Genomic DNA, 25368 nt, shown 5'->3' with positions numbered 1-25368 from the left:
GTAAATATGTTTACTGGTATCCGCCGAATAAATAATTTTTGTTTTTTAATTATTTTTCTCTCAACATAAAATACGGTGATTACGTCTCTTTTCCATTAGCAGTGACGTGTTCTTTGGGAACTTACGCCACATCAGAAGATAAGAACGACGCGCACTTTCTCTTTGTCTCCTTTCCTCCTCTGTTTTCTGTTTTCACATATTCACTGGGACGATCGTTGGGCCCATTGTCGATGCTTCGGGAGCGTCGCTCGGACTCGCCGCGCAAAACTTTTCTTTCTTTCGGGATTTATCGCGACGACCCAGCGTAAAATCTGAACTCATCCAATTCCGTAGCGGGCCATAAAACCCGGCCGCGGTCTCGTCGAGCTATTATACAGCACCTCGAGAGAGGTATCGGCGATATTTCGCGGTGGCTTTAGCGTTTTCTCGGCACGAGAAATTTTATATACGCACATAGCTGGTGGCGCGTCCTCGCTAAGCTCGCTAACGTAAGAGGCCATTCTGTCCTTCTTCACGGAGTAAGAGTCGCGGTATCGGCGGTGGGAGTGCGCGCGTGCGATAGGAGAGTGGGGTGGCTGGTCTTATCTGGGGCAATGGAACACATACATACGACCACGGCCGTACGTGATATTCCTTCGTCCCGACAGTACGAACGAAGCGCAAACTGCGTCCGACCAACAGAAATGGACACCGCGATACGAACCGATCGGAAAACTTGTCGGCAATTACAGTACATCAGTTCTCTTTCTTTCCCGCCCTCGACTCTCTCGGACGGTTTGCGGACGTCGTAACGCGGTTACGCCGATCGTCCGCGAATTTCGACCCGATCGCATGAATAGAGTCAAAATAATTACGGTGCTTGGCGACGCTTCAAAATTTTAGAAAAGAGATGAATCTTTTCTATGATTAATGGCAAATTAACAAGGTAGCGCAGACATAACTGTTGGTTTGGAAGTATTAACCGATTAAATTTATCACGAATGATAATTGAGATATGATTAAATACAAAGAGAGAGAAGGAATATTTGAAAAAAAAAATAAATTAAAAAATAAAATTAAAAAAGTGAACAAGATGATCTTATCTTCTGATAAGTTTTTAATAGATCATACAGCCCGATAAGAATATTTAATTTTCGTGAGAAAAGATTATATCAGGTAGATTAAATATAACTAGGATATTTACTTGATTTGATAAAAATCACACAGATGAGATGAATTCTAATGACAATTTAATTCGACTGTGTGATTATATTCAGTTATACTGTGTGTAAGAAAAAATATCTAAAAAAATATCTAAAAAATCTATTTGGTGGATATTGAATAATATATCTATTTAATTATATATAAAATTATTTAAATAGAAGAAACAATTGCTTTCATGGAAATTAAGACTGTTGGAAAATGTGTATGTTTTCATTCTTGAAAAATATTTTATATTAGATAAGTGAATGTGTATATATATATATATATATATATATATATATATATATATATACCATTAGTACTCAGAATAAATATTTTTTATTTTTCTTCAAGACTTTTTCTCTAAAACTTTGAAATATTCAAGCCACCAAGATACCTCACAGAAATAAAAAGAATGAGAAAATAGAGGAAAACACGTATTCTATTCTATAGAATTCTATAGAGTTAAATTCCATAAAGAAAGCACACAATTCTACGACGCTACGTATGGTCTTTTCAATACGAGTCTACCTGTTAATTGTGCAGTTCAAGATTGCACGGTATGTATATATGAAAGTATTTCTTCGCATAATCGTTCTCAGGGATGACGTGTGTCATTATCAAGCATGTCGCCGTGTCAAGATCGCCTTGGTGGACAGCCGGGAGTATCTGCCGTGCGGTTTGTCAAATCAGCTGGCCGGTTAAGCTCAAGGCTGCTTCTCTGCCACACGAAGGTATACAGGGAGAGCGAGTGTGAGAACGAGAGCGCGCGCGCGCGAGAGAGAGAGAGAGAGGTGAGAGGGTTTATTGTACAAACCGTCGCAGAAACTTTAGCGCGTTTATGTGAAGTGGGAAAATTCGTCCCGTTCGCGCGGCGCACGGATAAAAATAATCCACTGACTAAGATCTAGGTTTCGGCGACTCTATTATTACTTCACATGAGACTTACTCATCGCGCGGTGGAAAGAAATCGCGCGCGTCATTTGCGCGGAGATCCGAGAGCGCTTCTTGTGTGCGAAGAGCCTCGAAGAGAATATCCGTTCGATGAATTCGCTGATTATCTTTGTTTAGTAACGAGATTCAGCCATCGTGTTTAGCGAGAATTCAGAGATTCGAATTATTGGTTGGATATCGACCAGAAAGTACACTGAGAGGAAAAACATTTAAAGAATAAGAAAAATATTTGTTTTGTGGCGACGGAATTATTGATATTAAATCTAAATTTTTTGTTTAAATAGAATAAGATCTCGAGGTTTTAAGAAAAATGTGTTTTCTTATTTGAGAAATATTTTATATTAGTGTGAGTAAATATATATATTAATTATACCCAATGAATAAATACTTTTTTACTTCTTCAATATTTTTTCTCCCAGTGTAGTAAAAGTATACGCGGTGTAAATAAATGTAGTATACGCGGAGGGAATATTATGGTGACATTATAGTAAAAATTGTGCAGCAGAATTTTGGATCAATTTTTGATCTTGGATCATACAGAAATTATAACCGGAGTTATATTTGTTAAAAAATCCTACATACGCTTGACTTCTTACTATAAAATTATTATAACTGTTGTTTGAATATTTTTTTATATCGTGTATTTAGCATAGATTGTCAAATTTATTATTGTGGAATTTTATACAATTTCAGTGTAGCCCGAAGCTTTACGAAGAATATTGCAAAAAGAAGTATAATTTTAACGTAATTTTTATTATAATATTCGCTCGGTGTAGCTCTACAAAATAGCTCTACAAAAAGCACTGCAAAATGAAATATAATTTTAACGTAATTTTTATTACAATATTTTCTCCGTGTGTGCAAAATTATATTTGCTGATGTGACGTATCCGATTCACACGTGCGGGATTTCGAGTGGTACGCGAGAGCGATTAAGTTAAATATCGACGACCTGTTATTTTATTGAAAACGTATTCAGAGAGGGATATCCTGAATCGAGAGACTCGAGGGTTAAATATAAATCGCGACGCCAGAAACGCTTCGCTATTGCTTGTCGTATACATTTGAAATACACTTCTAATTATAGACGAGTTCGTCAAGATTAATCACGCTCTCTCATTCCCTCTCTTCCTCTCTCTCTCACCGACCATGATCATGTGAGTCTATTATAAAATGTCACATGCGACTCACCGCCATACCATTGACACACTGAGAGAAAAAAATTATTGTTTATCTAACAAAAATTATAGACAAAACAATTTTGTTCATGTAACTGAATAAAAACCAGATGAAAAACTCGCTAACGAGAAATACCATCTCCGTCACTATGACCGTAAAAAAACATTTGGCTGAACCTTGAGTTGTGAAAGTTCAGTTGAAAGCCACTGAAACCATTTGTCTGAATAGAAAGCGTCTACACGAATTTTCCTGTTCCCACAACCGAATTTTTCGGTTGGTTTTTAAATGACTTTAGAAAATTCAGGTACAATCCACATTCTTTCTTTGCGTGCAGAGTTGTTTTTTCCTTACAGTTATTTTTAATCCCAACTATATATGTTTTTGGTTGTTCTAGCGCGAAAATGGTACATAGAAAAAAATTATATGGTAGCACGTAACCAAAAATATTTAATAAACATTTAGTAAACAATATTTAGTGAAACTAAATTTATTTAACTACAATATTTAGTAAAACATTTACGAAATATTTAATAAATATTTAGTAAATAGTATATTGCTGCATCATTCCAATTATCTTTGCGCGATGATAATGTGTTTGGTTGATAAGACTCAGTTACTTTGGTACACCAATTATATCAATGTAGTTGCGCGTGATCTGATTGTGGCAAACAGAAATCGGTTGAGGTAACATTTATCATAGAGATACATTCTAGTTGGAGTAACTAGATATCGTTACTGTAACTCAGCAATTGCTTTGCGGTTACAGCAACCACATAATTGCTCCGTATTTTGCTACTGAATCGGGTTGGAAGAGCTAGATTTAGGTGTGGATCAATCATACTATTTTTTTCGTATAGCACACAGAGAGAGGAAAAATATCTAAAAATTTGTAAATATTTATTTGGTACATGCATCAATACAGCATATTTATTTACATCAAAATTCTTTTTTATTTAAATAGAATAAATAATCGCTTTCATTATATATTATATATCTATCTTCCTATATATTGATATAAAACAATAAATCTACTGGAACTGCGGTATTTCGCGCCGCATGTATGTGTCGATTGAGGCGTAAAGAGTGGACGAGCAATGTTAGGGCGAAAACATTCGGCGGTAACTCGCGATTCATCGCGGTCGGAAGTTCTTTTTTTTTTCCCCCGCGGCCAGAGACGGGTTTATCTCGGCGGGGGCTGTAATTGCGGTAAGGAGGAGCGCGCGGTCCTCGTTTTAGTCGGCTTCCCTATTCGCGGCGTTAAATTTATTCCACGGCCCCGCGCATTCCCGCAAATACCGGGAATATGGCGTAAATTATCCCACCTATTTCGCGCTACGCTAATGCGATTCGGATTTCCGCGAAATCCGCGGCCGGTTTCGCGTACTTGCATTTTCGATCGCTCGGCGATCTTACCAGGAGCACGTATTTATCACGACCGATTGATCCCGACCGGAATCAGAACGCTATTTATGCAACTGTAAGTAACAAGATCCTCGGAGGATCTCTTTTCTTTCCCTTATTAAGCGCTATGACATTCCATCTAATGAAGAACGTGACAGTCGATGCATTTTACCGATTTGAACCATTTGCACATTTGGAGTCGGTAGTTGCTCATGATTTTCACATGACATGCCAGGCCTCACCGAACCACACTATAAAACAGTAGACGTATCATCAAACAATTTGTTCCTGAAATGGATTTTTAATCAGAGCTTCGATCGCGAGTATAATCCGCTCCACGCCCTAAGAGTTCAACGGCCTGCCTCTTAATAGCCTTCGAAAAAGGATACTCGATAGGATCCGACGATCAAAAGCGTGTCGAATCGCGAGATAGAGCCGCCGTGTAGAGACGGTGACGTGAATGAATTTCGCGGGTAAATTGCGACGCCGATAAGCCGGAACGTCGAGAGAGCGCACCACGACGGCGCCCTAAAAAAGCGGCACGTCGTTATGTCGCGTAGTCGGGACATTCTGTGTAAATTTTCCCCGCGGTGGTGGCGCCGTTTATCGCTAGCATTTAATAACCCCCGTGACTCTTTACGACTTCATAGCGACTTCGTAACGAGTAATTGCTCTTAAAAATGTTTAAGCAACCCCCGCCCGATAATTACCGCGACAAGACGGCGAATAAATCAACGAGCACCAATTAATTTCGCGGGGAATATCATTTCCAGTTTTCTCTCTCTCTCTCTCTTTCTCCTTCTATCACTTATTCTCCTCCAGCACGAGCGCGCGGATTTGCATTCTCCCGTAATCGCTATTCAATCCGGCGACATCGGCGCTCCCGCGCCGTAATGGCTCCGCAAATTCTCGCGCGGCTCGCAGCGACCGTGAATTTTTACGACTCGTCTTTTTGCCGCAGCTACCTCGTCTAATTATTAGAACCGCTAATCAGTGGCATGCTGAAAACTACACATGTTCTCTCGGATTCAATTTTAATGCGCCATTCATTTACGTGATCCAATCGGAAACAAAGAAGGGAAAAAGAAAGGCTGACAAATTGATCAAAGCGTACTGTGTTTCAACACGGTTTGAACATTTTTTCGATGCATTTCAGAACGCAGACGATCGTTACTTCGCAGAAATTAACTTTATATCCCACAAATAAGTTTTCAAGAATTTTTTGTCAGTGTGCATATTGGAAAACGCCGCGATAGAAAAGAGAATAGTATTCACTGTACCGTTTTTGTGTGATGGTTAATTGTGGGCCAGAAAACTGCTGTCTCGTGCTTTGAGCAGCATTTATTTTTTAGACATAGCGAAATAAATCATTTTGTTCGATAAATGGTGAATGAGTAGCTCCCTTGATGTCACTGAAGATACGCTCCTTGGACGCCGGGAAAATACATATATACATCGTAAACAAACTCAAAAGGGAGAGTCGAGAGTTAAATTTCGAGAGTTATCTGTAATTTTCGTGTCGTTATCGCGTCAGTAGCGACGACGCTTCAATTCTTTCAGTGTGTTTCAGCGTTCGTCGCCCATCATCGAAACAGTATGGCCTGATAAAGACCGTTATCTCGCTGACACTGTCGTATGTTTATCTGCGTGGCAGAAGAGGCAGAAAAGAGGGATGTCTCCTGATTATTCCTTGGCGACGCGTAGACGATAATTTATACATTGTAGAGGGCTTCTTAACAGATAACAGACGCGATCAATTGTTAAACTGCTCGAGGCAGACAATGACGACTCGTAATTCTTTTTCGGTTTATCTCAAACCCTTTTCCGTTACTCTCGGAATCTCCTTCGTCGACAATTTCGACGGTAAAAATGGATGTTGTAGATCACGCAGATAAACATCGGAATAACGTTTAAATCAATAACAGTGTTAGTCGTAAAAGTTATTTTAGTTCTTAGTGTTACAAAGCCGCATTAGTCATCCTTGGAAAATAGAAAGTCAAATATCACGTCGGTGGAGAGGAGAAAATTGACCAAATTTATTTGATATAACCCAATTGCTCAATAATTCATTCGACTCGACGCAGTTTGATTTCAATTTCAATTCTTAATGTGCTTTCACTCGTTGTTCAACCCTCTAATGGTGAGGTCAGGGTCGGATTCGACCCAAAGCGTTTTTCTGTCAATTGGCACACTTTACTGTATTCTTTTGCTTCTATAAATAAACAGAGGAAGAATTATCCATTTTATACATTACTCACTGGATGACAAATGGACGGAACTGAGCATCTGGTCGGATTCGATCTTCTGAAAATCCACTTCGCCATTAGAGGGTCAATACAACAGATTACATTTTCTTGAAATGCATGTATGACGAGAGACAAATGCAGTCTTCCCGTAATAATTAGATCCAGTTTCGTTTTTTAACCCTTAAACGAGACAAGAAAGGTGACCAACGATAACCCCGTTCACGTATATTCTTCCGTGCAGTTCGTTGAAACTTTGTGATACGTTCGTGTCAAGGTCAGATACTGCACTGAAGATATTTTTATACACGAAAACGATTCGTTCTCGTTAAATTGCTGTTTATTTATTTTAACACAAGTTTCAACAAAAGGCGGTAAATTCAAGAAATATCGGGGTCACATCTGTGATCGCGCACCTTATTGTTTAAGAGTTGTCGACAGTAATGACAATTCTTGGCGACGAAGATGACATCGAGTCGCATAGCGAGCCGCGTCCGACGACTTATCAGGAGCATTCACGACGCAATTTATCGCGTATTTATTATTCATGAGCGCGTGGTGACTTCTCATTTGATACGGCGCAATGAAACGCGCGTTGTATGTGTTTTGTAATGATTACTCTCTCGACCACGAAGTGTCGGTTCGTACTTAAAGACAGAGCACCGAAGCTCCGAAGGTTAAAATGACACGCGGCGGCGGTCCAGCGGCATAATCGATTACTCGAGATAATAACGGAGCGGATGGCGGTCAAGGAAAAGTAAACGGAAGCCGCTGAGAGGAAAGACAAACAGATCTTCCCCGGATCCTTCCCTTCCTTTCTTCGTTCTGGTTTCCGCTTTTTTTTTTTTTTTTTTTTTTTTTTTTTTTTTTTTTTTTTTTTTTTTTTTTTTTTTTTTTTTTTTTTTTTTTTTTTTTTTTTTTTTTTTTTTTTTTTTTTTTTTTTTTTTTTTTTTTTTTTTTTTTTTTTTTTTTTTTTTTTTTTTTTTTTTTTTTTTTTTTTTTTTTTTTTTTTTTTTTTTTTTTTTTTTTTTTTTTTTTTTTTTTTTTTTTTTTTTTTTTTTTTTTTTTTTTTTTTTTTTTTTTTTTTTTTTTTTTTTTTTTTTTTTTTTTTTTTTTTTTTTTTTTTTTTTTTTTTTTTTTTTTTTTTTTTTTTTTTTTTTTTTTTTTTTTTTTTTTTTTTTTTTTTTTTTTTTTTTTTTTTTTTTTTTTTTTTTTTTTTTTTTTTTTTTTTTTTTTTTTTTTTTTTTTTTTTTTTTTTTTTTTTTTTTTTTTTTTTTTTTTTTTTTTTTTTTTTTTTTTTTTTTTTTTTTTTTTTTTTTTTTTTTTTTTTTTTTTTTTTTTTTTTTTTTTTTTTTTTTTTTTTTTTTTTTTTTTTTTTTTTTTTTTTTTTTTTTTTTTTTTTTTTTTTTTTTTTTTTTTTTTTTTTTTTTTTTTTTTTTTTTTTTTTTTTTTTTTTTTTTTTTTTTTTAAGAACGAAAGAAAAGCTGCGTTCCACTTTACATCGAAAGCAGAAGCGTTTTCAGGCCAGGAAACTTTTGTCGTTGCTGCTAGGTCAGCATAAAAAATTAGATTAACCATATCGTGAATAAATTCACCAAGCCATTTTTCTTTCGACATTTAAATAATTCATATTTATGCACACCAAATACTACTGCCACCGTCATTGGCCGACACATTAGACACAGAACACACAGAAAAATACACACAGAATTGCATGTAAACGTCACTCGTTTCAAGTATTTTATAAACTTATATATCCGCAAGTCTATCATAAGCTCATTATGAGCATCAAATTTGTTTAAAGTACATTCTGACTCCCAGAATAGATTTAGCATTCCAATTAAGAATTTAAATTAAACCAAAAACTCAGTTTGCTTACTGCATATAGAGTTTAACTCCTCTGTTCCTCCGATAAAATTTTATGATATTCTCGTAAAGAGAATAAATTCTTCTTTCGAGTACATCGTAAATGAAGTTATCTGAAACTTGTTATGAGAGAATATATTTTCGGACTATCATCATGAAAATATTCTTTGTTGAAGACAACTATTGCTTATATATAAAAGAAGGAGACTAAACTGACAATGCACACTACCGACATGATCGATGACAGAGCGATTTTGATTTGCACTTATTCTATTCTTTCAGTTTTTTACAAGGAAAAACTTGGCGATTTATTTTTCTGTATGGGCTTTATTTTGTCTACCAGAGGCGCCAAAGTTAGGAAAACGTTTCCTTATAATCTGTATTAAGCAATAGCTCAAATAAAAGATCTCGTCGAGTAGATACAGGATACACATATTTTTATATATCTGTGGTTTACAGTTCGCGCGATAAAGGATGTCATAAATCAATTATTTATATATATGTATGTAAATATATATCGATAAATCATTTTGTAGGGTGTACCACGAGAAGGCGAATCTACTTGATGAGACTTTTATAAAAGAGCGTTTTTTCTAACTTTAGCAAACTGAAAGCCCATACAAAAAAATGAATATTATCACATTTCTTTCTTATAAAAGACTAAAGGGAATAGGATAGAGGAGCGAATCAAGATCGGTCTGGTCATGTCGGTAGTGTTCATTGTGAGTGATCGCTTTTCCCAGCGGCGGAATGATAGTTTTCTCTGTGTGACTTCGGGCTTCCCAAAAATCGCAACGCCATACTGCAATGAATGATAGACGCGACGCGATAGGCGCGCCAGTCGAAGGCAAACACATTCGGCAGTCCTTTTCTCTCCCTCGAATCGCGCTGCTCTTCCCGCGTTCGCCCCTTCGACGGGCCACGCAACGGCGAAAGCCGTGGCGTAGGTCACGGCACAAGTCAGTCACCGGCCTCGGCGCGATTGTCAGCGCGAGATCGGGCTGAATGGCGGAGAACCGTCGGGATTTCCCGGGCGCGTCAATTTAGCAAAGTGATTGACAGACGACGACGACGACGACTTGATGGCGTTTGGTTTCGCACGCTACCGACGGGCGACGCGTTACTCCGACCGAACGATTTTCACCGCTCGGAGTAACGACTTCACCCGTGAACCATCGGCGCCGGTGCTCCTTTGTGATGATTGTGTCGCGCGATAAAGTGTCTGCCGCACGATTGGAGACTCGACATCACAAAAAGAGGGAGAGATAGATACACGCAATGGCGTTCACGTTCCAGGGCGAGCTATCTAAGAACGACTAAGTAGAACAAAAAACAGCTTATGGAAAGATATAACAATGCGAAAAATTCATAGGGTAACAATAATTAATAATAGAAAAATTCAAAAAAATTTTTTTAAATAAACAATTTGTATTTAGGTGTCTTTAACCTTTCCAATTTATATAGCAGTAGTTGTCTTCGACAAAATAAAAAATTTTTTAATTAGAAACAATTTTGACACATGTGTATACATTATATCGTAGAAGAGTAAGATGATATAGAGAAAGAGAAAATAAACAAATTTGTTAACTAAAGAAAAAGACGAGAGGAAACTGAAGTCAATTGTAAAAATATTAATTATAATATAAGAATGCGAACACACACACACACACACACATAGTGTTGTCTCTCCATCGAGAAAAAGTGTTTAGTGTCTATAATTACAAATTGTGAGAATTATTTAGTCAAGATTTATAGTCAAGAGAATCATCTTTGTGGTGAGTGTTGTTACAGTGTTAGTGATAATAACGTGTTAGTGATTACATGCGTGTCACATAGAGTAGAGAAAGAGAGAGAGTGGGGGAGGGGATGAGACTGACAGTACTGTCGACAGTCACGCGACCCGCGATCGGTCCGAGGGAGAATCGGCGGTTACTGGAGAACTCGTTTTTGCGCGCGCTTGAATTCAATCGAAGGTTTATTCGCCACGTCTAGAGTTGCGCTTTTCAAAGTGGGGCGTCGCGGAAAAGCTCTCGGCGATATCGGCTTTCGCACGTGTGTCGTGCGCTTGGAGCTGGACGCTAACGTTACTTCCCGCTTTACATTCGATTTTAATTCACCTTCTTTAAATGAATACGAAAAGTCCCGCGTGCCCGGATATGCGGAACTTGCTTTTCTTTTTCCTCTCTCTCTCTCTCTCTTATTTTTTTGTAAGGATACAGACGGCGAGCTTTTCACGCGCGCGTTTCAATTCTCCGATCCCCGACGCCCCTGCTACGCCGCGACGGGCGCATTATTTTTGCACTCGCCGCGCGAGGCCGCGCGTATCGATCCTGTGCATTATATGCAAGACGGTTTTCGCAGTCACAACCGCGCCGAAACCGACAGACGCCGGCTTCTCGCGTTGCGCTGCACCGACTCTGTTTTCGTGTAAAGCGCTTTGTCCGGGAATTAGTCGTAGGTGGAGGCGCGGCGGGTACGCCTCGAATTTCAAAGCGAGTTTAACGCGATATTATGCACTCCTAGCCGGGGGGATGAGGGAGAAGGGGGGAGACGACGAGGGAGGTGAGGCTAGGAAGTTGGGGGGTGGCTGCTGCTGCTACATCGCCGGCAACTTTAAATCGAAGTCATTTGCGGGCGAAACGCGCGCGCATCCTTCCCCTCGTGGATAGCACTGGAAGGTTCTCGCTGGAAAGCTTTTCCATCTGTGAAGATACATACACACGTATGGTGCGAATACACGCGCGCGCGCGCGCACATGCGCATGTATACACAGTTACTCGCACGGTGAAATCAGCAATTAGAGTTTCTCCTGAGAGAGATAGAGGATAAGGGAGGGGAAGGGGGAGGGAAGAGAAGAGGAGGGGACGGATTAATCGTCGCCGACCGATTTTTCGCGCCTCCGTTGAATTATTTCGCGTTTGCGTTACATTAAGCGCGACATGTTAATTATCGTTAATTACGAGTCGCGCACGCGAAACGGCCGTGCATAATGCAGCGGGTATCTTGTCGTTCGCGTAATATCCGAAAACAAATTGCCGCCGCGCTTATTACTCATAAACGACGATTAATCGTTACGGCTAAACAGTGAGCTATCCGCTTTTAATTATTTACATAACAGCATGCGCTTTGCCGTGAATGCGGAATGAAGCGGATCATCGCTAATGAAGCTTTTTCAGTTTGCCGCGCGCCGTTGATAAAATTGATTTACATTTCTATTAACTATTAATTGTTAATGAATTTATGTTACTCGCGATAATATTGCCATTATCCGTTGAAACGTATTATCCGGTATTATCCGTCGATGTGTGATTACGTAATCGACCTTAATTTCATTTGCACGTAACTCGCGTCTTGCCACGATTATCTCTCATCGATTCCCCGTTATCACCCCGTGTGTGCATGCGCGCGCGCACGTGAGTTCGTGCGTGCCTTATTTTGATTTATCCCGGCGACTCGGGCGCAAAGAGAATCTCGGTATCCCATTGAGTGCAACGCCAAGATTTTCTTTCACCCTCTGCCGAATTCGCGCGCGCCGACGACGACGACGACGACGACGACGACGACGACGACGACGACGAGGACAGGCCTCTGCGCTCGCTTACCCCGCGCCTATATACATTACACCGCATCCAGCACGAGCCACACCACCACAACCACCAATACCACCACCACCAGCACTACCGAGATCGGCGAGACTGTCACGGTAGTCCACTACCATTATATCGGGCGGCATTGCGCCTGGCGGTTTCCACGCGGCGCGGCTCGAACGAGGTGGAGGAATAGCGGCGTAGGAATATAGAGGCGGTGGAGGTGGTCGGAGGTGCGGAGGAGTAGGAGGACGTGGAGTAGGTTGCGCGCGCGGCCATTTTGATAATCTCCCACTCCTCCGTCTCGCTCTCACCCTCTCGCTCTCTCTATCTGCTCTTCCCGTCTTCCTTCCTCCCGCTCTGTGGCCCTCTTTTTCTCTCTCGCTGTTTCTCTCATTTCAATCTTCCCGTCGCGCTCTCCTCACCCCTTCCCGCTCCTCTCTCTCTCTTTCTCTCTGTCCCGCCTGTGTTCTTCGCGCACGCACGCAGGCACGCACACGAAAAACACCGGCCGCATACCGACACGTGCGCGCACACGCGCTCCTCGCTCGCTTATTCGCTCGCGCGCGCGCGCGCCTTTTTCTCCTCTCCTCGTGCTCTCGCAATGTGTACGAGTATATATATCTCTCTTTCTCTCTTTCGCTCGTTCGTTCTGTTAAAAGACAGAGAGCGCAGGAGTAGTGCAGTAGGTAGTGGTAGTACTAGTAGAGTAGTGGTGGTAGTAGTGTAGTAGTTGGCCGTCCCTGTGACGGTGGTCGCTAGGTCGTGGATTTTCCCCTGCCCCCTCCCTTCTGCCTCTTTCCCACTCTTCGCTCTTCCTCGTTCGCTCTCAGTCCCGCACTCTCCCTATGCGCGCTCAGACGACGGTCGACACGCGCTACTCTCTCATACCGACACACGCGGCACCTACACACGCCCGAGTGCGCGTGCACGTACGTACAGTATACATATATCTCTCTCTCCGCGCGCGTCTCTATCTCACTCCCGTCCCGCGCCCTCTCTCCGTCTCGACCGGAAGGTGCCAGTTTCTCGTCGACGATCGTCTGGTGCACAACGTTCGCTCACGCTACGGCTCGCCCGTCCCGTACGTCGTGTCACGTCACGTCACGTAGCGCAGCGTCGCATCGCATCGCCATCGCGTCGCGTCGCGCCGCGTCGCCCTGCGTCGCGCGCGTCGTCTCCTTTCGTATCGATAACCTTCGTGTGTGTCTCGCGATTTCTTTCTCTCTCCCTTTCGCACATTCTTTTCTTCGCGCGCGTACCCGTCGACGTGTGTACGTGACGTTTGGTCCACGCGAGTGTGCCGCGCGCGCGCGCGCGTCATTTGTTGTGTGTGTTAGTGTGAGTTTGTGCATATTTATGAATGTATGTGTACACGCGCGCTACGCGGAGAGAGATAGTCGCGTTGCCTCGCGCGAAACAGTGCTGGTGCATCTCGTCGGGCCGCGCCGATCCGCGTCGGTTCCGCGTCTACTTTTGGTCGCAGTTACCGCTTGCGTCATCATCATCGTCGTATCCTCCACGAAGTGTCCGTGGTCTTGTATAGTGGCCGCTTGTTAGTGTTCTCGCTGCGAGTTCCATCGACGCTCTCCTCTCCTCTCCTCTCGGGAAGATAGAGGAAGAGAGCTCGGATTTTGTCGCGTGCGACGAGTAGGAGCGCGCGTTTCTGGGATTAGCCGCTCCCCTCGTTCCTCCTCATTTCCTCAACGGGAGTGCATAAGTACGGGAACTCGGCGAGAGAATGAGAGTGCCTTCCAGCGAGCGGCCGTTGTCGGAGAGTGTTCAGTGTGATTATTCCGGTGATCGCGGTGATAACCCGCCATCGAGATCACTTTCGATCAGCGCGACGACAGCAGGCGTCGTTCGCTCCTCGTGAACGCACGGTAAGTGTCCCCCCTTGACTTCCCGCGGCGAGGAGCGAGAGAGTCAGCTAGTTGGCTAGCATCGCTAGCTAGCTGGCCAGCTCGCTCGCTCTCACAACAGCGCTTTTATTGCGAAATGACGCGTAATCAGCGAACATTGCGCGGAACTTTATCGCGGTGCGTCTCTCACTCGCTCGCGCTGTTTCTCTCCGGAAAGTAACGCGACAGCTGAATTTATTTTTTTTTTTCACATCAAGGCACGTTGATTCGTGCGACTGACAGCCCATGAATAATTGAGAAATTCCTTTGTCACAGTCATTCATTCGAAATCGCACGGAATGCTTTTGAAAAACATCGCGCGATCGATTTGATCACCGAATGATCATCGCCGCGGTATAGTGGCACCGCGTGGGATTCACGAGAACATGCCCGGGCTTCAGGTGTGTTGGCAAAAAATGCGCACGCCCGCCGATCGGTCTTCCATTAATGCGTCAATCGCGGAATAACGCGTGATCGGCGAAGAATTGCGCGGCAAGTTGGTACGTGACGCGCGGCGCATCACGGAGGGAGCGCGCGCCGTTCGCGACGCGGAGCGAGCGTCGCACCGATTAAATTTAGCTAATGCGTAATGCGTTATCGCGCGGAGGCACTCGTGGCGGTATTATCGCCAGCTTTTCCGCTCGCTCCACAGCGAATGCACCTACGTTGCCCATCTTGGCGTCTAACGGCCCGGAGATCGAAATTATCAGCGCGTCAGCCGCGGTGATCAGGGTATTGTATCTCAGGACAACGGGCGTCAAACGGCGCAGTCGTCATCCGCACGTGTTGAACATTGTCTCGAGAAATGATCGATCAGGCTTGAAAAGTCAGGGCCGAGTGTCGCAATTTGCGCTTTTGACGAGAGCGAGTCCGGCAAGAGAGCGATTGGTCGATAAGCACACGTGGACACCCAGCCATCGCAAGACCAGAGGTATCCTGACGACGACGACGACAACGACGACGACGATGACGATGACGACGACGAGTTCTTGTCCTCAGCGCGACGAAAAACACAGTTGCGATGATCTGGTCGCGCGACGGCCACCAATTATCATACGGCTCTCCAATTATCATCGCGAGCTCTCTCTCTCTCTCTGTATCTCTCTCTCTGTCTCTACCTCGGCTTGGCTCTCTCACGTTAGCGCGCTTCTCGCTTCGGAATTGCGCAACCCGTTTTCGCGATAATCGCCTGGCTTGCCAGCGCGTACGGTTTTCGAGAGTCGTACGCGCGCCGCGCCGAGTTGACTTCACGGTGAGTTGTCGCGGCATTAAAGGCGCTTCGTTATGTCGCGCGTATCGGCCTTGGACATCTCTGCCGCTTCGTATCTCAGTGTAAATATTCCGTTATCTATCTTGCAATTGAAATTTACAAGTTTGGCGAATTCAGTTCACATGTGAGAAAAATGGTTGCCTCTTGAAACGTTTCATGATGCGTGCGGTCGTATGCGATCCACTCTGAACTTTCTATTCAAGCCGTTTGAAATTTTCGCCGTTAAATGGGAATTTTTCACAAAATATTTTGTATAGAATCATGCATTGATATTCAAATATCATGTATACTGCGGTAGGTCGTTTACAATTTACGCGGCCATTAGTTCTCTCTTTCTCTTTTTTTATGAAATAATTATTAAAAAGTTTGGTACGCGCAATCAGCAAGAAATCGTACTATAAAAGCATTGAAATTCTATGATGATTGTTTTGACAAGCCGCATTTGTGTTTTAAGCAAAAACATCGCAATGTGCCTTTGCGATATAAAAAATGTTTAATATAAGCAATAATATTAACAATATTTATAACAAAATATTTTATTTAAAATTAATACTAACACCGTTAAAAAATGTTACGTGGCGCATACGATCCGCACAGCAGTGAACGTAGTAAACCACGCATTGCGACAATAATTTGTTAAAATAAACCATTTTCGTTCTGTTCTGTAGTGCATTATAACTCTACACCTTTTTTATTCATAATTATGCTTTTTACAATCTTACAAATATTATAAGACATATATCTTGAGCAAAACTGTTACTTTCGCGTACGACCCACGTGGCGTGAACGATAAATCACCGAAAATCGGTCCGGCATAGGACGTGTTAGTTTGTAGATATCATTCTTCTTACACGAACGTTGTGCGTTGTTTGTTTCGGTCTGACAGTCAGAGGCATATTTCTGGCGTTCGCCGCGCGCGCGCGCGCGTCCAGAATCCGCTGCTCTCGTTACGCTCTCGCTTCGCTCGTTTGGAATAGGCGAATTTCGCCACAGCCTCGATATAACGTGCAAAAGTCTCGCGGCATTCTTCGCCGACGTCTTTGACTCGTCACATAATTCACGGCGAAAACGGTCCCCGAAATAGTGTACTCGAAACAATGCGCGCTGATCCCGTGATTCGTCTTTCGGCGAGAGGTCAGGCATCTGCCGAAGACCTCATGATTCATATCGCCGATTCGCGTTGCTTGCTCCGCTGGGAAATCCGTGGGCGCGTTGCAGGGAAGTGGCGGGAAACAATTTTCTCGCCGGTGTGTTATCGCTCGTCGTCGAGCGATAACGCCGACATCGTTCAGGAAAACACGGCCCCGTTCTCGCATTTCACCACGAGAAATGCGTGCTGGGTTCTAAAAGAATCTTCAGCACATGTTCGACTATTTGCGCAGACCTTGAGATTCTTTCACTCGGATCCTTTTGTAAATTTTTGTTAATTTTTGTAAATTGTAAATTTACTTTCACATTACAAGTCTAAATAGAATTGTAAGTGCCTCCGCACAAGCACATCCGTAATGTGTTAAGTTTACGGATTTCTTTGTGCGTCGACTTAAGTTTGTTTACGTACAGGTATAACCAATATCTTGGTTTACATCGTGCACGATGATACGCGTATTAAATAGTAACTTTCTATTAGATAATCTTAATATCGACGATATATATAAATAACAGTATATTAAGCTGGTATAATACTCATCAAGAAAACGTATTGTATTATTTTAACGCGTCACCATTGATATGCATTGTCAATATTAAGATTATCTAATAGAAAGTTACTATTTAATACGCATATCAAGTGCACGATGTAAACCAGGCCATTGTATAATCAGTACTTAATGTAACATAACATGTTATGGATGTGCTTATGCGTCTAAATCTTTTAACTTGTTTTCATAAAATTTGTAAGAATTTTTTCTGTTTAGAATTGCAACATTAGGTATCTAACTTTCGAAGGTAAGGCGGACTTTTGTTCTGTTTCGCAGAAGAACGAGAAGTTCTCTTACTTTTGAGCTAGCTATTCTTCATTTTTTATGCTTCTTCATTTTGTTTTGTTAACGCATCGAGCAAGAGACGAAGCTCATCGGCGATTTTAATTAAAGAGGAATGTGATTTACGAGCCAGTTTACAAAAGTCCGACTCTTTGTAACGAACATTTGTATCGCATTGTCTCTCGATACAAGGTCGGAATGCGGATTTGTCGGGAAAAAAAAAGGTAAAAAAAGGCATAAAAGGTAAAAAGGAAAGTAAAAAGAAACACTTCGTGAGTCAGTATAGATATTTTTTGTAAGTTTATTTTTTTGGTTCCTTTGGTTGCACAATGTTATCTTACAGATATCACAGTGAAACCTCTTATCTGTTAACAGATTGAGGGATAATGATGTGTAAACTGAAAAAACAGAAAGGTTCGAAAGTCCAGTAAAAACGTGACAAACGTTAAATACAATATCCCAAACCAATAAAGGAGTACCGTTATAGGAACGGTGATGTATGTATGTAAACTGGAATAAACATTTCGAGAAAAGCGATGGACAACTTTGGGCGTCCCTTTGTGCTATGCGTCATAAGAATCAAAACAAAAAAATAACATAGGTCCCCAAATAGAGATTATGACGTGATTATCACGACGTGAGACTATTGATTTGATGGAAACTCTAGAATTTGTTAAATTACATTTATATATATAGATACACTCTATATTAAATTAATCGTCAAATTTACACTATGCAAGATAACGTAAATTTGTTGCTGTGTCCATGCAGTTACAAATTCACTAAAAGTTACATTCAGGTTTTCATATTACAAATTTACTAAAAGTTGCACTCAGCTTTTCATGTTACATTTTATGATATATTACCTTAACTCTGCAAATTTGCACTTCAAAAAATGATTCTTTCGGAATACAGTGGAATGTAAATCAATTCTTCTCTCTTTTATTACTTTCTTATCGGTTTTTACATCATTATTGGCGCATTTCCAATCTCTTCTTTTCTTATGTTAGAAATTAAAAATTAAAAATTAAAAATTTTTACAAATAAAATATTTAAATTGGTCAATTCGTAGTCGGATTATAAGTCAGCAAAAGTCGTTAGTGCGAATTTGCACCTGTGTACTCTTGGTGTTTTCCGCCAGATGTGCGCGCTGGAAGGGTTAAACTATCCGGTGTTGCCCCCGGGTTATCACAAAGTGTCAAGGGAGTGAAATCAGAGAGAGGGGGTGGGATGTCCAAGCTTTACAGTAACCCATATTTTCCACAGGGTCCTAGAGAGTAACCATGCAAAATTGCTTGCTCCAGATTGGTCAAAGGGTTTAGGAGTTCATAAAGAACATACATACAGACATTCTATTTTATATATAGATTGTTTTGAGCAAATTTTGACCGTTCTATTCGTTGTTTCTTCCATGTTGTCACTCCTTTCTGCGTGATAAATATGAGTGTCGCACGAGCCATTTATAGAGGGGCCGTAACCTTTATAAATCGACTTGGTAAAGTTGCTATCAAATTTACACTTCTCTGTTTGGAGTCGTGCTTCGAGAGCGACGTTTCACTCGCGTCCTTTCGGTCGGACAATTTCGCAGTTGTCTTACGAGTGTCCAAAGAAGCCCTTTTCCTTGCTAACGGGACTGAGGATAATAAAGTGAAGTTGGAGAAACAGAAAGGTCTGTCTCTGCGACGAAAATACCGCAAAAGAAATTGACTAGAGATTGCCTAATTTAAAATATAATCGGCCGACGCGAATGAAGGGTTGGAAAAAGAGCTGCGTAAGGTAGGGACGGCCACGTCGTAAACCGGAAAATCGCGTCGCTTTGAGGGAAACGCCGGGAACGTCGGGCGCCGCTTTGTGCCACGCGTCGCAAGAAGCAGAAAAACGTCGCAGCGTCGTTCCAGGCGACGTTTTACGGTCGATCCATCTCTGTCCATAAAATAAATCTCGTTATTTTACGAACCGGCCGCGAGCGCACGCGCGCGTCCTGGATTCTCTCTCTCTCTCTCTCTCTCTCTCTCTCTCTCTCTCTCTCTCTCTCTCTCTCTCTCTTTCGAGACTTTATCGTTGTCCAAGAACGATGAATCTTACCCCCGTTTCGGCCGCGTTTTTCTCGGGAAACAGCAGGTGAAGGAGGGAGTGTTCTCCGATGACGCCACGGAAACGCGAGGTCGAGGGCCTGTGTGTGTGTGTGTGTGTGTGTATATATATGTGTGTCAGTATGTGTATCAAGAAGAAGAAAGAAAGAAAGACAAAAATAAAGTACACGGAATAGGAGAGATATCTGCGAAGGGTTTTTCCCGGCTTTGTCGGCCAGTTTCCAGTAGATTTTCACTTGCGCGCGAGTTTTCCGAGTCCAGTTTGCCTCGGTCAAAATTTCACCGGTCGCTGTTTTTCTCGCGCGCGTGCCTCCCAAATAATCGAACATTTCGGGAATTAATCTCCACAAATTAAATCTTTGTTGAGCATCACAAATTCGAGGCTGGCACGGGTCAGTAGACTTGTACAACGCAACGTTCAGCATCGTAATTAGAAATGAAATGTTAAGAGCATGAATGCTTATCTGTCCATTTCCGGTGTTCGCATGATTGTCCATCGTTACATCGAATTATAGATCAAATTTTCTCTCGTCTTTTGTTTCACATTTCGGATATTTGAGCTTTAATTTCGTCGATTTTCGCCGCGCATGAGTTTGTCTCGTAAAGAGAGAAAAAGAGCGCGCGCGCGCGCGATAAAGAGAGAGAGCAATTCAGTCAGCAGAATTTCGCGATCTATCGTCCCGAAGCTCTGTCTCAATCCGTTATCCTAGTTCATCCTGTCTTCTCGCTTCCTCCCACACGATTTCCCGCTCGTACTTCCAGCCTGCACGCTACTATCCAGGCGCTATATACGACGCGATCTCATTAGCTACCTTCTATTTCTCATAAATAATAATGCGCGCTCTCGCTGGAAATGCTCGATGCAGACGTTTACTTCTTCTTGTTTTTTTTCTTTCAGCGCGGTTACTTTTAGACGCGCGCCGATAGTCGCTAATTAATTATGTCTGGTTGAACGAGGATGCTGACGTCACTATCTCCACCAGCGTCATTTTTCTCGAGGCACGTGGCGTCGGTATTACTTGACGCGCTTCGATTACTAATAACCGATTCGAAAATTAAATAATATTCATGGGAAAACGCCTTCGAGAGATTGCAAGAACGACGTAAGTTCGATTTTTTTTCTATATATATGTCAGATGATATTTCTTCACCTACGTCACATACGAATTAATATTCAATTCTGATTATTTGATATACGGAAGATAAATTGAGGCACGTCATTTTTATCGTCGTAGAATTTTTTTGCTTCGTTTTTCAAACAATTGATCATTAATTTAAACCGCGTTCGGAAGAATTTTCGATATCCCGGGGAATTGATTCGCGCAAGTAGTTTTTATCGATCACATATTTCTGTTAACTTCTGTCTTCATCCTATTTTTCTCCTCTTTTTTTCTGCTTTCATTCTATTTTTCTCCACAAACTTTTATGACGAATTGCAAATTATCGATATCGCAAATTCGACGGAGGAGTGCGGCGCATTTTCCTCTTGGCCGAGAGAAGCGAACCGAAATGATAATAAACGCGTCCCTCGCTGGCTCCTTCTCTTCCCGTTCGTAGTCGCGTGTCATCGCTAACTTTGCGTTACATAAGTGAAAAGAGGAGGAGGAGAAGGAGGAGGAGTAGTGCGATAAAGGAATGGAACAGAGAGAGAGAGAGAGAGAAAGAGACAGGTCGAATGTTAACGTCGAAGAGGGGGCAGTCGCGGTTGCCTTTTAAAAATGGCCGCCGCGAGCCGCATCAACTCTCGTTGTCGAAAACATCAGGCCAGTGTGCCGCGATTACTGCGCATACCATGTGTATGCATGCGCGGAATGCGACTCGGATAAACAGCAGCCGAAGTCAACGTCAGGAGACGCGGATGTGTCTACTTAATTAATTCGGTGCACGCGAGTGTGTGTGTGTGTGTGTGTATGTGTGTTCACATATCTCTTTGTGTAATTAATTAAATCTGATTTAATTAATTCGGAACATTAGAAAGATTAGAAGCCGGCGTTGTTGCATTGCTCTCGTTCCGCGCGGCAGAAAGCGAAACGTAAATATTAATCAAGAGGCCAAAATTGTGTAATTGGGATTTTAATCAGAACGCGCGTAAGAACTTCGCGAGACGACGTAAAAACTAACGACTATGGGCGATCGCCGTTACGAATTGAGACAATTCCGATTGTGAGCCGAGTGGACGCACAATGTGTTAATTTCGAGACGAAGTTGACGGTAAATCGGCGAACAGCGGTGGGTTCCCCGTAAGATCGGAAGCGGTGTACTCGGCAGAACGCTTTGCAGACCTCGCCGGCACATCTCCGACATTTCGAATGCGCCGATGATTTACGAGCTCCGTAATCCGGGTCTTCTCACGGTGTATCTTCCGAAAGTGCAGTTCTTTTGAAAGGACGACTATTCTGCCTGGGTCGGCTCTCCGAGTTGCTCGACACTCTTGGCGTACACAATGGGTCACAGAGTTGATAAATTTTTATTGACTGCGGACACATACCTGCGCGTTACTACCTGTTGTGAAAAATGTCGAATTCCACGATGTATTTCTCGGTGACCATTAGGAACTGATTCGTCCCAGCTGTCGTGACAGCAACGAGGAATGTGTCGCTAGTGACTGTCGGAAATAAATGTTTTCGCTGTCAAATAAACAGCACAGGTAGGACTTTCGAGAAGCTTGTTTGGAAGTGCGCATATAGCCGCGAAAAAAAAAGAGTTAACGTGGCTTAGAAGATCGCTCTTTGCGACGGGATTCTCACAGAATTTATTTCTCATAACATGCAATCGCATCGAAGTTTTCTGCTCGGTACGACAAACATGACTTTTTTCTTTTTTTTTTATAATTTACATCTCTACGCATTTTACCCGAGTCGAAAAATTTTTATTCTATTTTTAGCCTCACTATTCCAGTCAACTTACTTTGACGCTAAAGAAAGTAAAAAGAGAAATTTCGGACATCATTAAATTTGGAGTAAATTGTATCGTTGAAATTAAACCTCTCTAACCTTAAATTTTGCTAACTTAGCTTTTAGTGTAGAATTCAATGTTTAACATAGTGCCAAAATTTCGACTCGGGTATAAGCCCGGAAATAAAGTTTTTTACAGCCAACATTTTCGCGCGACAAGCATGCGTCGCCTCTCGCCGGCGATGAGCATTTTTACGCATTTTATTCTGAGCTCGGCTGTTTCTGCGTGTTCTACCGACGGCGGGCCGTTATGTAACGATCCTGTCGACAGTGAATAAGCCGTAACTGGACGTACGGACTTTAATTTCGCCGAGGTGATGCGGCCGTAACTAAACGCGCTCTTTGGCGCCGTCGTCGCCGCCGTCGCTGGATGCGTTCAATGCCAACCGGCATGAAGAAAATCGAAATCCCCTGCCGTTAAAAGAACCACTCTTCGTCCATGAACTTTGTGACCGAAATTTCGACGTCATGTGACCGCTCTCGAGCGTCGTGGGACCAAAATTCTGAGTCGACCTGCGATGTTAATCTCCTATCGCCTCGACCTTTTCGGTCGGGCCATTTTGTCAGGAGCGAAATTTTGGAGCGTTATATTTACCTGTGCGCGATCGGTGTTTTACATAAGATATATATACTACGCAGAGAGAACTTTATTGATTCAAATAAATGTTTCTTTGGAATAGTCCAAACGAATTATTTGGTTGATACAACAAAAATATTTCTTTGGAACTAAGCCGCAAATAAATATTTTTGTTGCCTCAAACAAAATTTTGTTTCAATCGAATTTCAATCAATCGAGTTTCAATCAATCGAAAAATTCGTTTGGACTTCCAAAGAAGCGTTTATTTGATTTAACCAAATCGTTCTCTCTGTTTGCGTCAGACACCTTGTATAACATTACCGTCCTATTTCTCGTTCTATTACACTGCTCGAACGTAGTCCTTTTACACACGAGAGTGTGTGTGCATGTGCGTGTGCGTGCGTATATGTGTGTGTGTGAAAAAGTCCGTGCGAAGCGAAACTTCATTTTCCGAATTTCCGGAATAAAATTCTTATGAATAATGGAACTCGGTGGTGAGAAAAGTCTCGACGATTCCGGGCGTTTATCGTTATCGCGAATGCCGCGGCGAGGAGGATGCGTGCGAGACGCACGCATGCACGCACGCACGCATGCATGCACGTACGCACGCATGTACGCACACACACTCGCATGCACGAATCGTGGAAACGCTCGGATTACTTCCACGTGCGATCCTCGATTGCGACCGATCTTGGCATTAAGCGAGTGCAATTGGCTTCTTGCGAAAATCCGTGTATTTGAGCGAGCGCCGGGACGGATTCCCAGAAGACGCGTTCGTGAAACTCTCTCTCCCCCTCTCTTTCTCTCTTTCTCGCGCGTTTGCGTGGTGGCCTTTAATTCCAAGACGAACAGCTCTCTCCATCTCGGGCTCGCGATGACGACGAGCGGGATTTAAATCGCCTGAATAAGTAACATTCAAGGAGATTAGCGACACTACGAAACTCGCGCCGCTTTCGAAGGTCGCGCGGCGTCTTGCCTGCGTGCAAAACGATGTCAGTGTGTCAGTGTCAATGGAGTCGAGTCATCATCGGGAGCGCGCCGATTGTGATTCAACGGGAAGATGATTTCGCTAATCCGCCGACTAATATCGACACCCGCCGCCGTTCCCTTCGCCGTGCTGCGCGCCACGTAACGGTGTCGAGGAGCGAGAGAGCGCCGACAATCTGTATGTCGACGCGTAATATCCACGTCGTGACGAGATTGAATTCATTTCCGATGGCGCGACGCGTCATCCCGACTCGCGCCACGGTACTCTCGTGCCGCGCTACCTACGAAGGCGCGCTTAGTCCGAGTTATTTCGGGTCTCTCCACCGTGACCTTAATACCCGAAAGGTACACGCGCCGTAAAAATCACTCGTCGAGAAAACATAGTATCTCCGATGCACGTTAAAAGGGACTCTGGTAGAAATTGAACCTCGTCGGCGTATTTACGTGTGTGTGTGTGTGTGTGTGTCGACGGGGCGAGATAATAAATTTGTGTCTAACATTACTGCGCTAGTAATGTAGCGCTTACTTCTCCTAGTGGCTAGATAAATTAGCTGACGTTTAAGCCAACGAGATTACAGTTATGAGAGGAAAAACCACAAGTACTTGTTAACCAGTAATGTAACGCTCAATTCTGCTTTTCTGGACATCTTCATGAAATTGACGTAACATCAATTTTTAGTTGCTACCTAATCTTAAAATATCAGCGTAGTGATATAGCAGCTGGATTATGTATTTTGGAATAGACAGCGTCGTCTACTCTGTCATATTTCACATGTGATTCAGCTAGACAACGGCTGGATCATAAACCCGATTCTGTATTTCAGTAAATAATTCAGCAGTACCGAATTAACTATGAGTTAGAAAATTTATCTAGTCTATCATCATATTTTCATCATAGTGCCAATCTATTCCCGAGAAGTACTAAAACTATATTGTAATTTTTACTACAATATTTTTCCGTGTATACTTGGCACAAGTAAACGACACGCAACGCCAAGCAAATTCGTACGTACGGAATAGTTTAGTTTCAAATGCAAAGATAATCGTTTCAGCGTGGGTTGCTCGAAAGTACGCGCGAGGTTCGGGTTCCTCGCTGCTCAACAATATCCCGATTTGCAGAAACGTTTTACCGACATTTACATTGCGGATATTCATGTGGCAACACACACGCGCGCGCCCGCGAGAGAGAGAGAGAG

The 25368-nt window shown here is 42.5% G+C and overlaps 1 protein-coding gene across 8 annotated transcripts in view; it reads left to right on the top strand.

Annotated features, from left to right (window-relative positions):
* The window catches only part of LOC116840654 (AF4/FMR2 family member 4-like), a 303805-nt gene that overhangs the window by 94761 nt on the left and 183676 nt on the right, over nt 1-25368 (top strand). Inside the window, exon 1 of one of the 8 annotated variants that reach the window (XM_032807620.1) lies at nt 13134-14294. The exons of 6 other annotated variants lie outside the window; for them this stretch is intronic. Coding sequence is in view for 1 of the 2 variants with exons in the window: in XM_032807619.1 (XP_032663510.1) it covers nt 22273-22301 (29 nt within the window). In the remaining variant the exon portion in view is untranslated. Of the gene's footprint in view, nt 1-13133; nt 14295-19617; nt 22302-25368 lie in introns of those variants that run through there. One more of the 8 variants, XM_032807619.1, reaches the window with a different exon arrangement.

This window comes from Odontomachus brunneus, unplaced genomic scaffold (assembly GCF_010583005.1).
Source record: "Odontomachus brunneus isolate Ranch 3 - 2012 unplaced genomic scaffold, Obru_v1 Obru_scaffold_011, whole genome shotgun sequence".
NCBI lineage: Eukaryota > Metazoa > Arthropoda > Insecta > Hymenoptera > Formicidae > Odontomachus > Odontomachus brunneus.
This window is presented reverse-complemented; position numbering and strand designations above follow the sequence as displayed.